At 34.4% G+C, this 15,163-nt stretch overlaps 4 protein-coding genes across 4 annotated transcripts in view; all 4 read right to left on the bottom strand.

The window, feature by feature from the left end:
* ELE39_003514 (large mucin) overlaps positions 1–2,319 on the bottom strand; it is a gene marked incomplete at both ends in the record, with an annotated part of 34,258 nt that extends 31,939 nt beyond the window's left edge. Inside the window, one exon of the mRNA XM_067346500.1 lies at positions 33–2,319. Coding sequence (XP_067202829.1) covers positions 33–2,319 — 2,287 coding nt within the window. The remainder of the gene's footprint in view (positions 1–32) is intronic.
* Positions 2,320–2,781: 462 nt separating this feature from the next.
* ELE39_003513 (uncharacterized protein) lies at positions 2,782–6,753 on the bottom strand (the record flags this gene model as incomplete). The annotated part of the gene is made up of 1 exon (XM_067346499.1): positions 2,782–6,753. One exon carries the CDS (start codon positions 6,751–6,753, stop codon positions 2,782–2,784), a length of 3,972 nt encoding a protein of 1,323 aa, XP_067202828.1.
* A 422-nt stretch (positions 6,754–7,175) lies between these two features.
* On the bottom strand, positions 7,176–9,959 carry ELE39_003512 (uncharacterized protein; the record flags this gene model as incomplete). Its single annotated transcript, XM_067346498.1, has 1 exon — positions 7,176–9,959. The coding sequence occupies one exon, from the start codon at positions 9,957–9,959 to the stop codon at positions 7,176–7,178; it is 2,784 nt and encodes a 927-aa protein (XP_067202827.1).
* Positions 9,960–10,390: 431 nt separating this feature from the next.
* ELE39_003511 (ABC transporter) lies at positions 10,391–15,151 on the bottom strand (the record flags this gene model as incomplete). Its single annotated transcript, XM_067346497.1, has 1 exon — positions 10,391–15,151. One exon carries the CDS (start codon positions 15,149–15,151, stop codon positions 10,391–10,393), a length of 4,761 nt encoding a protein of 1,586 aa, XP_067202826.1.
* Between the last annotated feature and the right edge of the window lie 12 nt (positions 15,152–15,163).

Genomic DNA, 15,163 nt, shown 5'->3' with positions numbered 1-15,163 from the left:
GGTAAAAATAGATAAGGAGTTTGGAAAGATACCCAGGCTTAAGGAAGCATCAGTAGAAATTAGGGGACCGCTATACCAAAGTTTCATGATCTCTGGATCTTTACACAGTTGTCTCGCACTGGAACCCTGACACACATAGTTCCCATAGTTGCACTGATTGAAAAATTGGCACTCAAAAAAAACATTCAGGATTGAAGACTCAGTAGAAGTTGTCTTCGGACCGGGAATAAATGAGTAAGATGAGTAATAGTTAACAGAAATCTTGTTTTCAAAGGATGCCTGGATCTTGTTAATAGTAAGATTCTTAGATTTAGATACAGAAACTATAATGTTATTGGTTTCCGAGTCAACAATGAAGATTTTGTTGCCTTGGAATATTATGGAGATCCCTAAGTTCTCCGAGTATTGACTAATAATACTCATTGGAGGCCCTGAGACTGTTTCATAGGTGATTAAGTTTGTGATCGAAATGGAGGCCTGGAATACTGAAATCTCATAAGCTGAAATATCGTTGGATAAAAGTCTCCATTTATACATTAAATCACTGTTGGAGGTTTGAAAGTTAGGGATTTGAATGGTAACGTTATTTACACTCATTAAAGACTCTACCTTACTTGTTCCCTTTACCTCCTGGTTAAGATCCCGTATGTAGAAAGACACATCTTGAGATATACAATACGATAATGGCAAAAGTTTGCAAAGGTTATCAACAGTCGGAGATATAAATGGAGTGCTCTCTGTGTAGCTGGATATCAGGGAAGATGTCTCAGCTCCTCCTTTCACAGTATAAGTCAGGATCGCTAAGTGTTTTGAGTTCTTCTCAAACTTAATTTTGTTGAAAAGTTTGTTAAGCTCACCAGAAACTTCAGCAAGGCTAAACCAGCCAGAATCATCTACTTTGTATAAGATCCTGAGCTTTTTTATACTATTAACTGGTTGGATTTGAATATTTACCTTAGAATTAACATTTGCTGGATATGAACCAGTGATTAGGGTTCTACTTTGCATGTCTTCCAAGGATATATATCCCTTAAAAAGACCAATTCTGAGTTTCGGATCGATTAAATGACCAGTTCTTTGAATCTCAAGATTGGTAGGATCGATCAAAAGTTCATCAAACGAAATCGCAAGAAGGATATCCTGGTCTTGAATAGAGTCAGGAGACTGGACACTTAAGGTAATATCAAGATGATAGTTTTCAGCATATAGGATTTCCTGACTAAACCCAAAGATATCATCAACCTGAGAAGTGAATGGAGAGGTTGAGAGAACACAAAAAGCCTTTTTTTGAATGAAATCCTTGGAAATCTCTGCACTGGAAGCCTGAAGAACCTGAATAAAGATAGGATCTGATGTACTCCTTGGGGATGAGACAACCTTACCAAGAGTAGAAAAGTCTTGTGGAAGTTCAGATGATACCAAAGTCTGGCCTTGGGGAGAAGTAACGTATATCCAATTTTCTTTGAAGATGACTCTAAAATCATAAATGAACTTCATATTACCAATCTCTGCTTGGTGCTTCAACTCACCCCAAACCTGATTCCCACTGCCTACTAGATGTACGCCGACCATGTCTGGATTAATGAGTATATACAAAATTCTTGCATTTGAAGCTGTATTATCATAGAATATGAGCTCTGAGAAGATTCCTTTGTATGTCCTGAACTCAGATACACCTCTGATGACTAGCTCGAATCCAGAACTAAAGGAAGAATCCGGAAGAGAAAGGGTGAATTCAGACGAAAAACATCCTTGGAAAAGACTCAAAGTACAGCTTTTAGAGTACTCAAAAAGAGGACTTTGCTGGATTATTGAGTTGGTATTATTTGGTTCATAGGCAGGAGCAAGCTCAAAGTGAAAATCCGAATCCACTTCAGTGACGACTTTGGTAAAGTTGGTTTCTAATGTATAAGGAAGCATACATATTACTCCCTGATCTGATTCCAAGACCCAGTATCTGTAAGTATATTGATCGGTCCAATAGTTTAAGAAAAAAGGTATTTGATTTCCTGGATTGTAGGTACGAGAGTCAACTGAATACTTTCCAGAACAAAACTGTCTTCTAGCTTCATCAAACAATACTGCATAGTCCGAAAAAAGAATAGTTCTCATGACTATTTCATCTTTGGCATTTTTAAAGGAGTAAACTCCTAGTGACCCATATTCATTCAAGCTGGTAGTTTTTGAATTTATGCTTAACTTTTGAGGTTCAACCCTACCAAGCTTAAAGCCTTCAAACTCTGTTGAAGCTGATATAACCAGAAATATTTCACCAAAGATGATCAGAAAAACACTGCATACCAATTTTTTAATGATCATTTTACCTTCTACCTAAACTCAAGCAAAGCTTCCACACTTTACCTGAATTTCTTCTTCTTTAGTAACTTTTTCTACCTACTTTTATTCTACACTACCTTTTCACAACTTTCAAACTCTTAAACTCTTACATCAAACTCATCGTTCTTTCCTCACACTTTATACGTACTGGCCATTGCATGTCAAGTAAGAAAGTATTTGCAGCAATTGGGCGCGCACATTGGCAAATAATACCGGTACTGGTACATGTAAAATAAAGACGGTATATAATTCTGTATGGAAGAGGGGGTGGGGACTAGTGATGTTACTAATAGGTTAAAAAATTGAGTTTAGGATTAGTGAAGCGAGGAATTTGAATTAATTTTAATTCAAATGAGAATGGAGACGAATAAGTATTGGAGTTTAGAATAAAAATATAATTAATTTGGACTTAAAAATTTTAAGTAATTAAAAACCATATAACATTTAGTAACTCATTAAATGAATCAAGTAATTATCTTCTTGACTTTGTTCATCTCCCTGCTGATAGTATTCCTGCCCTTGAAAATACCCGTATGCCTTTTTTCTAAACTGGATCTCCAATTTTCGTATCTCTTTAATATACTTTTTTGCTCTCCTCTTCTTCCTACCTTTTGTTGATAGACGAGAGTAAAAGAATGAGAGAGTTGGAGATATTACGGGTATCTTCTTAAAAGCTTTAATAATTCCATTTCTTTTTTTACTCTTCTTTTGGGCATTCGTGACAGGATCCAAATCCCCATTGAGGTACTTTTTCTCAAAACTTTCAGCTTTGCTTTTCAATGATTTCTTTTTTCTTCCGGAGACATTTCTAGCCTGATAAACCTTTTCCTCATCTTCTGAGCGACTTAAATTGCTGCTTTCACTTTCACTTTCAGTTGTGTACGTGGAAGATGAATCTTCTTCAAACTCAGAATACTGAGCAATTTTGGGTATGATAGAATATTCAACATCCAACATGACATTTTTACCACTGGAAAAAACTCTCCTTGGATTTCTCTTTCCTCTCTTTTTTCTCCTTTCTCTTTGCACAATTTTCTTTGCAAGTTTTCTTGAGTTTTTTCTCCCCTCACTGGTGGAAATGTAGGCGACAAGTTGCTCAATCTTATCAGGCCCTTGTTTTCTACAGAATCTACCAAGTCCAGCAGTGCCTTTAGAGACATAAACATTCAGAAAATCTCTCAACAACTTCAATAACTCTTTTTCTTTCAAATTGGTTTTTGAGGAAGCTAAAGCTTCCTTTTTAATAAGTTTATCCACCATCTTCTTATTCCTTTTCAAATTTAGCTCCTCTTCCTCCATCTGATCAATTTTCTTTTCAATTTTCCTCAACAATTCCATAGATTCTCGATTTTTTTCGTCTCTTTCCTTGATTTCCTCATCACTAAACTCTTCAGCCGAATTTTCCTCAAAAATAACATCCACTTGGTCCTTTTTGTAACTTGAAAGTTTATCCAACATCTCTCCCGTTGGTTTATTGCATTTATCAGAGTTCCCATTATCTTCGCATATATCATCAAAAATAGCCTGAGATACAGATTTGTTCAATTCAACCTTTCTATTGGTCCTATTACTTTTTTTCCCATTACAAATAGCCGTCAAATGTCCCAGTTCAGTGATTCCCAAGCTCAAACAACTCTCAGTTTCCTCACTAAATTCAATTTTTCCCTTTTCTGTCTCACCAAATAAGTCAAAGTCCATCCCTCCTAGCATCGCAATGTTGTCAATCAATTCTTTTAACTCCCCAATTGGAAGTCCTAAACTCATTGGAACAATGAACCATCTTTTTTCTAGCATTGTATTTAATGGACAATTCTCTATGCTTAAGGGAATTTCTAACTTTGAACTTTGATCAGTTCTCATGTTTTCTAATTTGACTTGGCTCTCATTACCAAATTCTTGTATTTCATTATTTTCAGATTCTTCTTGATTTTCCTTGAGTACATAAACCCTTAGGTCATCATTTGGAACAAAACCACTGTTATTTACTTTATCTGAATCTTTTAATATTGCGTACACTATCTTCTTGAACTCTTTCCCTATGTCAAATCCTGAGCCTATACCTATCTGAGTTATATCTACTGAAAACCCCCGTTTTATTCCATTAGAAACAATTTCTTCCTTTAGTTTCTTAATACTCTGATCACACCTTGAATTAACTTGATATGGCTCGATTTGTAACTCTTCTCCCTTGTAATTATAAAAAGTTACATTAAAATTAAACTTTTTAATAATCTCAACGACAAAAATCATTTTGCTTAGTTCTTTTTTTCTTCCACCCCCCTTTCCTGACATATGATAACCAATAATATAATCACTATTCAAATAAGCATTAGTTGCTTTATCTTTTATTTGGACTGTTTTACCTGAAATAGATTTATCTAAAACCTTATTCTCTATTAAACTTTCAATCAATTCCCTTATTGTTGTATTTGAAAGTATTTTAAGTCTATATTCGAGCAAAGACTCATCATTAGAATCAGAATCCTCAGTCTTTTCTGACAATTCCTCCCCAACTGAATTTGGAGGAATCATTAACATGATCTCAATACTCTTGGTTGGGATAACCTCCAGCAATACACTTAAATCGTTTGCTTCTGAGTGAAATGTTAAATATGTGATTGAAGATGGGGTTTTTGGAGCTGGTAAATACTCCATTAATCTTTCATTCCCTAAATCTTTTTGAATTCCAATTATTAGGTATTTTGATAACTCACTACTGTAATTTGAATAAACCATCTTTAAAAAATCAATGACTGAAATAATCTCTGGAATCTCTAGATTCCTGGTAAACACAATCTTGCTATTAATTTGATTATCATCAGATTCCTTGCTTATACTTAAGTAACCCAAGATCTCAGCTTTTACCTTTCTAGGCTCTCTCAAGGTTACTCTCATCCCTTTAAAATATCCTCTTAATGTACTTATTGTTTCGTGATTATTTGGGTCCAAAACCGTATTATCATCACCATAAACTAATACACAGTTCCTTTCATTTTTTCCTCTAGAATTCAAAACCAATTGTGCTTGCGAATATAGTGAAGCTATTGTAATCAAAGAAGGGTCCCCTTTTACCTCGTGCTCTAACATCCCTTCTTGGTTTACAAATCTCACAATTGGGATATCGGAGCCTTTCTTTCTATCTTGTATTGCCTCTAAATCAGATTCAATTACTTTCACCTGGTTGTTAATATTTAATATTAATTCATCGATTTCTTTCTCATTCTTTGTCTCAAAAATCTCACTCAAATCTTGTCTTATACTTGATTCATTATATTCGTCCTTTTTGCTTTCATCTTCACTTCCAAAAACTGTTACATAGACTAATAAAGGTCTATTTTCTGAAACACTAACTCCCTCAGGTATAAACTCTTTTAATTCCAGATCGTCCATCTGATCTACTTCTCTTCCTTGCTCATTTTGAATTGCAATTCTATTTTCACTTGAAATTATTGTGTTTTCTGTTCCTGGAAATTTTACTTTATATAATCTTTCAAGTAAATCTCCCACCTTTGAATCCTCATTCAAACTTATTACTTCGTTTGGAACTTCTCTTCTGTTGGAAAATATGATCATTACTGGGAAATTCCCCTGGATTCCTTGTTCTGATCTTTTAAAACTATCTTTCCTAAAGTTTTCTGCTTCGTGATTAATCTCTACATTATTTTCACCAGTTCTTGAACTTAAATCTCTTATCTTTATTCTTATCAAATCTCCATTTTCTAAATCTGATATTTTATCCTGATCTTTACCATTTATCTCTACTATCAAATCCTTTTCTGGGTTTCTTACTGTTGTTACCGACTCTATTGAAAATTCTAAAGGATTTACAAAACTTTCAATAACCTTCTTTAACTCCCCGAATGTCATTGGAAGCTTTTCCCTCACAGAAATTGCTTTAGGGACATTTGAAGAATTTATTAAAGTCTCATCATCCATTGAAGAAAAACCCAGAAATAGTATTCCTTCTTGTTTTCTCGAATTATACTCGCCCTTTCCTCCAAAGAAGTTCATCTGACCTTCTAATTTTTTATCCCTGTACTTTAAATCAAGCTCTTCATTCAAAATTAACTCTATTAATATGTCTTCATTCTCTGCTATTTTGAATTCTGAAATTGAATGGTTTAATTCCGACCTATCCACTTCTATTTCATTCACTCTAACATTTATTCCATCCTCTCCTTCTATTCCAAACAAACTTCTTAGCTTTGCTTCACCAATTGCCAAATAATCCCCGAGTGGCTTCCCTTCTATGATCTGAAATGACTCGTCTTCCAAACCCGAATAGAGCGGGTACTTTAACGTGACTTTTGCATGCCCATGCAAATCCTTGCACGCAACCACATGCGCACTAAAAATTAATGCTCGAACTATAGTCAGAAAAAATATACACGTAATAGCTCTGAATTTAGTTTCCATAGGAAATTCTTTGTTTTTAGAGACACTGAATTGTAGTTTTTAAAATATGATTAAAAAAGATAGGTTGTTTTGACTTAAACGATTAAATTTTCCATATATTATGAACGTTTTTTTCCAGTTTAAAAAAATATATATAAATATATATTTAAACTCTTAATTTTCTAAAACTTACACACATAATTGCCCCTATATGTTTTTGGTGTGTACCAAGCCAGGAAATCACCCCTAAAATTAATTTTGAAAAAAAACTAGAAATTTCAAGTATTATAAATAATAGACAACTTTGATCTTAAGTTTGAAAGAAAATTCACAAATCTTTCTATTTCTTGTTCTAATCTAATTATTATTAGGTTTAGCATTTATATATCTTTGATAATATAGTCTGAGCTTAGTTATATCAGTTTTCATGTGTAAGAATTTTTTTAATCATTTTCATCCGGGTTATCTTCATATTCCGATTCATCATAGGTTTGTTGAGGAGGGGGAGAAACGTACTTTTTCTTTGGTTTGTTTTTTGATTCAGGAAGCTGGAAGCGGACTACCTTTTGTTCACCCAAGTTTTCAAAGTTATCTTCTTGGGATTTTTCTTCCAATAAATCATCAGCTTCAACTTTTCCTGGAATATATATACGTTGATTTAATTCACCATTTTTGGCTTTGTTTCCTCCATTGTTATCTTCAAAATCTTCTTTTATTATATCTGAAAAGCTAATACGTTTATTTACTTCTTTATTAACTCCAATAACTTTTAAATTATTTAAATCACTCAAAGGAGCAAATTCTCTCGCTGGGTTAGTGTTAACGTGCCTTTTTGGGTTCATATGAATTTTATAAGCATTAGAAACTCTTTGTCTGTCCGATTCATCCTTTAGTTTTGTCTTTGCATGGCCTTTAACTTTCCTCTTACGTTTCTTTTCCTGTATTATTTTAAGAAAATCTTTAAGTACCTGTTGATTATTAGCATCATTTAGGTGATATTCTTCTTTTGCATTTTTTGGATCAAACTTATATACTGAGTTTAAGTTATAATTTGGTATAATTTTTCGAACTCCTCCAGCATTTACATAGTAAACTCTATCATTAATTGGATGTTCAATGTTTAAAGGATTAAGTTTTACGTCACCCTGGAGATTTTTATAAATTTTTCCAATAGTTAACCTATGAGCAAACTCCTTCTTTATTCTCTCTTTGGAGGGAATTTCTATTAATCCATGTCTATCATATCCTTTTGGAACTGTCCCACCATCAACTTTTGAATGATCAGCTTTTTTATTTGAACTAAAGATTTCTGGTAGTACGTAAACCTCATTCAAAGGTACAAGTCTATCTGGATTTTTAACTTTGGATCTTAAGTTCATATCAGCCTTTGGTTTTGATATTCTATTATCATTTGTTACTTTATTACCATGTCCCAAGTATTCATCATTGTATATATTCATCTTATGACGCCCATAATATTCTCTTGGACCATTAATTAGCAGATCTTGTCTAGTTTTCCTATTTTTCCTCTCAAAGAGATTAGTTAGTCCGAGTTTGTTGTTTTCAGCAAATAGCTCTCCTTTGAAAACTTGTTCATCCTGGATATAACTTAGCTTCTTCAATGGATCTTCCTTTTCCTCTGGTAATTTTGTATAATCCAAGGCATATTGGAAATTTTCCTTTGGATTTGACACTTTTGAGCCTCCAGAAAAGGGGGGTGTACGAGTAGGAGGAGTAGGAGGAGGAGTAGGAGGAGGAGGAGGAGGAGGAGGAGGAGGAGGAGGAGGAGGCGGTGAAGGAGGTGATAGAGGCGGCCGTATTTTGCCTTTTCTTATAAAGGTTTTTTCAAATTCTGGGATTGAAACTTCCTCTTCAAATGAAAGAATGGGGTTCTCCTTCTGTAGGTCTTGCACCTTTGAGCCTCCAGAAAGAGGAGGTAGTGGAGGTGGCGGCAATGGAGGAAGTGGAGGACGAGATGATGGAGACTTTTCGTCGATTTGAAACTGATAATTGGTTTCAAGCTGGCTGCTAGGAGAGTTTTTTGGTAGTTTTTGGATGGTTTTAGTTTCAGAGTCTTCAAATTCTAGAATGTGGGTGTCTTCTCTGGTTTTTAAGATGTTAGTTACATTTTCAGAACTTCCATTATCATACGAAGGAGTTTTCAGAAATTTAACCTCCAGTGCTTCACCATCTGAAATCTCTGTAGAATCTTTTCTTTTAATTCTTCTATTCGTTCCAGGAATAGCGTAGTTGGAATACTGGAACTTAATTTGGCCAGTATCTTCATTTGCATTGTTTTCGCCATCTAGATTATGTTCCATATTATCAAGATCTTCTTGGTTTCTAGTAATACCAAATAAACTCTCAAAATCGGGATTTTCTTTAAGTTTCTCTGAAGCTGAGAGCTTTTCAGAAGCTTTCGAGTCCAGATTTATCCATTGATTATAGAAGCTCGGATTTTCAACCAATTGAGATGCTTCCACATGATCTTTCCCATGATCAAATCTTTTCAATATCTCCTGTAAGGGGACCTTTCCTTCTTCTGGAACAATTTCTCCTCGAATAATTCTTTCTAAGTACTCTTTCTCTCTCTCATTTGCTTCTCTTCTTTTCTCATCCAACTCTTCCATTTTAGACAACATGTTTTCTCCTCGACATCTCACATCTATAGGTAAGTTGGACCTTTTCATTTTTTTCATATTCGGAGGATTAACACTCAAAATTTTGCATCTATTAATGAAGTCTTCACGTTTCTTTTTCACCTCGAAATAATGGTCAACGCTTTTAATACAAAAGTTTTTGAGGTTTTCGTAAGTTTCTTGTTTCTCTTGATCGGAAATTGGAGGAGAGAATTTGAGCTCTTCACCAATCTTAATCATACCGGGTATCAATTTTGGGTTATTGTATTTTTTCTGGCTTCCATATCCCTTCCATTGTTCCTTCAAAAGAGATCTTATTGTTCTGAAACATGATTTAAAAAACTCGGGTTTATTTTCTTCGCTACAAAAAAAAGTTTTTGGAACTTTTGGAGGGAGAAACTTTACTAGACTAGTGTCTTGAAGTGATCTTTCGTATAAGAAATTCCACAATTTATTCTTTAAGACAGCTTCTGACTCCTTATTAACTATAATAGAATCATTCTTTTCTTCTGCTATTATGGAATTAAAGCAAAGTTCTAAAACGATTAAGAATAATAGGATTTTTTTCAATTTTAAAAGGTAAATCATACTTTTATTTCTCTATAGTTATCAAGATTTAACTCAAATTTTGCTTCAACTTTAAACTTTACTTGAAATGATTAAAAGCTTGATTGATTAAACAATTAAAGAAAAGGGAAATCAACGCTTCTAAATCTATTTTTAAAAACACACATTCAAATCTTTATCAAAATCTTGACAATCTTTTCATCTTCTCCCTATTTCTCTTCTTTCTTATTTTCGACCATTATTTTTTTGATCTTGTACATGTTTGCATTTATTACTTTTGCATGTTCCCGCTCAAATGGCCTCTAGAGTAGTTTGGCGCTCTATATTATAAATTGCATGCTAGCGCCGTTATCGAGGGAAAAAGTAATCCAGAAATGACGAAGAAAGCTCTAAAGTAGGACAAAAAATAAATTAATTAAAATAATCTAAGAAAAGCACTATTAATCACAATATCAACTGAGAGTGTGGGTTTTAACGAAGGATATTTCCTTAAGAATACCGTCTGAGAGATGATAAATTCTTTTACACTTTTTGATGATGCTGATGTCATGGGAAATCGTAATTACTGCACAGTGAGAACAATAAGTGGAGATAATGTCAATGATTTGTATAGTTTGCTCATTCATTGATGAGTTCTTGGAGAGTTCATCTTGGAAAATGATGGGTTCGTCGATAAGAATCAGATTGTAGTCTTTAGAATGGAGAATTATTCTGCATGCATAAAGATATCTGAGATAAATTTCAGAAATTATGAATATTGGAGGCTCGTTGGAAATTCTAGAGCTTCCTAGGCAAAACGGAGAAGGGTATTGCTTAGATTTATGTTCTTCATATATGTTGACCGGACTATTCCTTTGGAGAGAAATCTGGGAATTTATTCCATTGAGTGTATTAATTACGTACTTGTAAATCCCACAAATTTTAAGTACACTATGAACTTCATTGTCACTGTATTGATGGAATGGATCAATCACATCTCTGACAGTACAGCTTGGTAAAATACACATTGTTTGAGGAATTACTCCAATTTTGTTCCTAAGAATATGCCTCGGGATTAAGTGAATTGGCTTACCAAGTAGAGAGATTGTTCCGGAGATGACTGGAGATATTTTTAGAATCGAGTTAAAAATTGAAGACTTTCCAGACCCTGTTCTTCCAATTAATCCAACAACTTCTCCGCTGAATGCCTTCAAAGAAATGTTTTTGAGAATTGAACTCGTACATAAACTTTCTGGATCTAGGATTTCGTAATTAATGAAGACATTTGAAACAGAGAGAACTGGATTTCTATGGTTTGACAGGTCGTTGGCAGAAAGAAGCGAAACAAAGATATTGTCATAAGTCTTTTTGAAGTTGGTGTGGTCTGAATCCCTATTGAAGAATAAAGACTTACGTGAAGATTTGTTTTTAAGCCCAAGAAGCATCTTTTTCTCAATTCCGTCTTCTTCATGATGTAAGTAATTACGATCTTTGTCCTTTTGCGAAATGAGATTCATCAAGTCATTAATCCTCTCAATACTACACATTTCTTTCTCGAGCTGGACATAATCTGCCATTAAACATGTTGCATTCTCCGCCAAAGAGAGACATTTAGATATTCCCCAAGCAATAGTAATCGGTTGAGAAAGTAACTTCAAATAGAAAAGGATGATCGAATTAGGCATCCTATTTTCAAGAGAGTTTAATGCAAACGGAGTGATGTATGGAAATATTGAATTGATTATTGAAATAGGAAGGATGAAGAACTGGATTCTTGTATTGCACCAAATTAGTGACGTGTGCTGTAAAAGTCTGATTCTCTGCATGAATTCGAGTATATTAAGGGCTGTCATTTCAAAATACTCGCTGTTCTTGAGTAGAAAGATTGTTCTGGATCCTTCTAAAGTAGATGACATAATGGAACATATTGGAGAAAATGCTATCAAATTAATTCTTTGTAGGTTTCTGCTAGCTGAGATCATAGGAAGGAAAATTTTGAACAGAATCAGCCCCATCATTAAAAGGAAGATTGGTAGAGTCCAAGGAGCTAGTGCTATTAACATACATATATTCATGACAAGGGATACAAATCCCCATGTAACTCTCCCAAAGCTTCTCATAGTGTTCCAGTCAATTAAGATAACGTCAGTTGAGAATTTATTGAGGATCTGACCAGCAGATATCTTCATTAAAGTTGGAATCGATGAGTTAATTAAAATTTTGTACAATAAGTTATTGTGGAAGAATTTGCATGCTTGGATGCAAGCCACAGCTTCAAGTACATATGTACAGAAGGTACCCATAATTATAATAAATAGCATTAAGCCGAAAGAACCAATGAGCTGATTTGTGTCCAAGCTTAATTGGCCATTTATATTCATATGAACCCCTAAAATATATTCCAAGGGACCCTTGAACTTGTCTAGGACAAACCTAGAGACATGTTTCCTCAAATCAATATTTCTAGAAGGTCCATATGGTATTACACTGATAGGAGCATTACCTTTAATAATGTCAAGGTCTTTAGCCTGGTTGTTTGTCTCACAAATAAGATCCAAGAAATATGTGAGACCAAACTGACTTAAAATACCTCCAAAAACTGTGATTAACACGCCAACAAATATTAATAATAGCGTGATTTTGTTCACGCTAGATAGATATGAACTATAGGTTTTGCTACTAACAGAACCCATTTCGTTGATATCTTCCAAAAGCGGTAGTACTTCCTTAGATTGGATAGCCTTAATCAAGTCTGACTCGGAAATACACTCATTCTTGGAGCTTGATTTACTACCAAGTAAGACTAAACTTGGGGTACAGTCTTCATTGCAAGGATACTGTTCATTCTCGGAAACATTTAGAGAGTATTGTAGCGGAGAGTTTTTCTTCTTGTTCTTAAAAATCTCTTCACCCTCACTTTGCTGGTCTTCAATAGAGGATAAACCAGGATTATTGTTGGTTACACCAAGGCACTTACAAATGTTTTTATCATTGATGTTCTTTTTAAAAATGGTAAATCCTTCAGTAATTCCATCATTTCTGAATTTGTATTCTCTAATTGAGCATGAGAATGTCCCTACTGACTTTGAAAAAAGAATTTCCTTTAAAACTGGGGAAATAACTAGGATAGTATTGGCACACTGAAGTATCGCTTCTTCACCTGTGAATAGTCTAAGCATTATATTGACTGCAACAGGAACGTCGATTGACCTGAAACAGTTGTCCAAAATAAAAAGATGATCAAATTCTGAGTCATTTTGGCTATGATAGAGGTACTTATATACAGCTCTAGCAAGTCCAATTCTTGCAATTTGGCCTCCACTAAGTCCCTGCCTTCCATCAACAAATCTAAGATCCTTTTCCTTCCAAGAAAAGATGTCAGTGTTAAGGTCACAAGCAAAGAGTGCCAGTTTGTATAGATTTTTGATCATTGGAGAACCGCAAAGAATGATCGATCTAATTGTTCCAGATGGTATCCAAGGGTCATGAGAGCACCAGAAAATAGGGAGACATGATATTCTCTTAATGTAAAATATAGATTCGGTGCAATTGCTGATTTTAGGGCCAACTTGGCATCCGTAGTCATTATATCCAAGAATTGCTTGCACAAAGATTTGAAGTCTCTCTGAGGAATGGTCCTCAATCACAGTTAAACAGCTCCTTTCAACTTGGAAAAGATTGATATTTATTCGATCTTCAAAAAGCTCGTTAATGAGTTCGACATTCTTGATCAAAACTATGGTGTTATTAGAAATACTTCTGGCCTTTTGAATACCACTTTCTTCATTAATGTTGATATTGAAGCTGGAGCTTGTGAAGTCCTCTCCAACACTACCATCATCAATCATAGAGTTGGAGTTAAAGTTGGTATTGCTTTCAAAAGAGCCATTGTTTCGTATATCTTTGATGGGGTTATGGAATTCCGCATCTCTACGAAGACTTTCCTGGATTTCAAGGTTTCGAATAATCACGTGTCTTATTACAGACTCCATACGAATCTTTGAATTATTACCTTCAACAATGGTTGAAATGAGTAGAGGAAGGTCTGCCAATCTTTGAGAAAACATGTCAATCACATAATACGAAGTAATAATTTTGCTTGGTGGGACTTCAAGACCATAAAGCACTGAGCAGATTAAAGCAGTCTTGAATAAAGTATATTGAGTAATTAAATTACCAGTGGAGTATAGTACTGATGAAATAGACTGAAAGATTACAAAGCGTTTACGTGACTTTAATTCATTGATACGAGATTTGTTGATTTTCCAGTAAAACAAACTTTCGAGGCCAAGGATTTTGATAGGTGCCAGATTTTGAATTGTATAGTCCATAAGATTCATTCTTTCATCCCTTCTCACGAGATAATTCCATTTGAAAAAGGCTAAGCATATTTCCAATACAATGACAAGTAGGGAAATGAAAATAATACAAAACATTGCTGGTCTGCTTAAAACTGAGTCACCCATTGTTCGTGTCAACATAGTTATAACCAAAATCATCCTAAAGGGAATAATGAGCACATCAACCAAGGATACTATGACTTTGACCACAATATTCATGTCAATCAAGATACTATTGTAAATGCTAGTGGTATCTTCTCTCTGAGAATCCTTAATATCTGGACCAATCTCAATTCTATTAATACCTTTTGAAAGCACCGATCTGTATAAAAGATGAGTAATACTGCCTTGAATTCGGACAGTCTGTCTACATATATAATAGCCTGTTTGGGTAGTAGATATTACAAACAAAATCTGAAGTAGGCCAATCATAATAGCAATAGATATTCCATTCCTCCTGGAGTTGTAGTACTCGTCCTGGTCAATGTTAAGTTTAGAAAAATCTTCAACTATTTTCAAGCTTAACTTCAGTCGATCAGCAATAAACATTCCAAGTATTTCACATAAGATCTTGCAAAGAAGAATCCTAAATAAAGAAACTTTCAGAACATTGAATACTGCTCTAAAGACGTTGACGTTGAAGTCTTCGCATTTCTTAACATTGGAATTCATCCTCATGATTTCCGTCTCAAGTTTATTTGCCCAAACAATAGTAGAATCAGACTCTAGGATTTTTGGAAATTCAGATGGGTTGTGACTTATTCCTTTTGCTGCATTTTTTATATACTTGTCAAGCCATCCCAGTGTAAGCTTGCTCCACAGCCCTGCACTTTTAGGATGACCCCACTTTTGTTTCTCGTTAATGTTTTTATATAAGAATTCCAATCTTTCCATCTTAGGTGCTTG

This window comes from Cryptosporidium sp. chipmunk genotype I, assembly GCF_004936735.1.
Source record: "Cryptosporidium sp. chipmunk genotype I strain 37763 chromosome Unknown contig_54, whole genome shotgun sequence".
Lineage (NCBI taxonomy): Eukaryota > Apicomplexa > Conoidasida > Eucoccidiorida > Cryptosporidiidae > Cryptosporidium > Cryptosporidium sp. chipmunk genotype I.
Note: the sequence above shows the minus strand (reverse complement) of the source record. Positions and strands in the feature narration are given on the sequence as shown.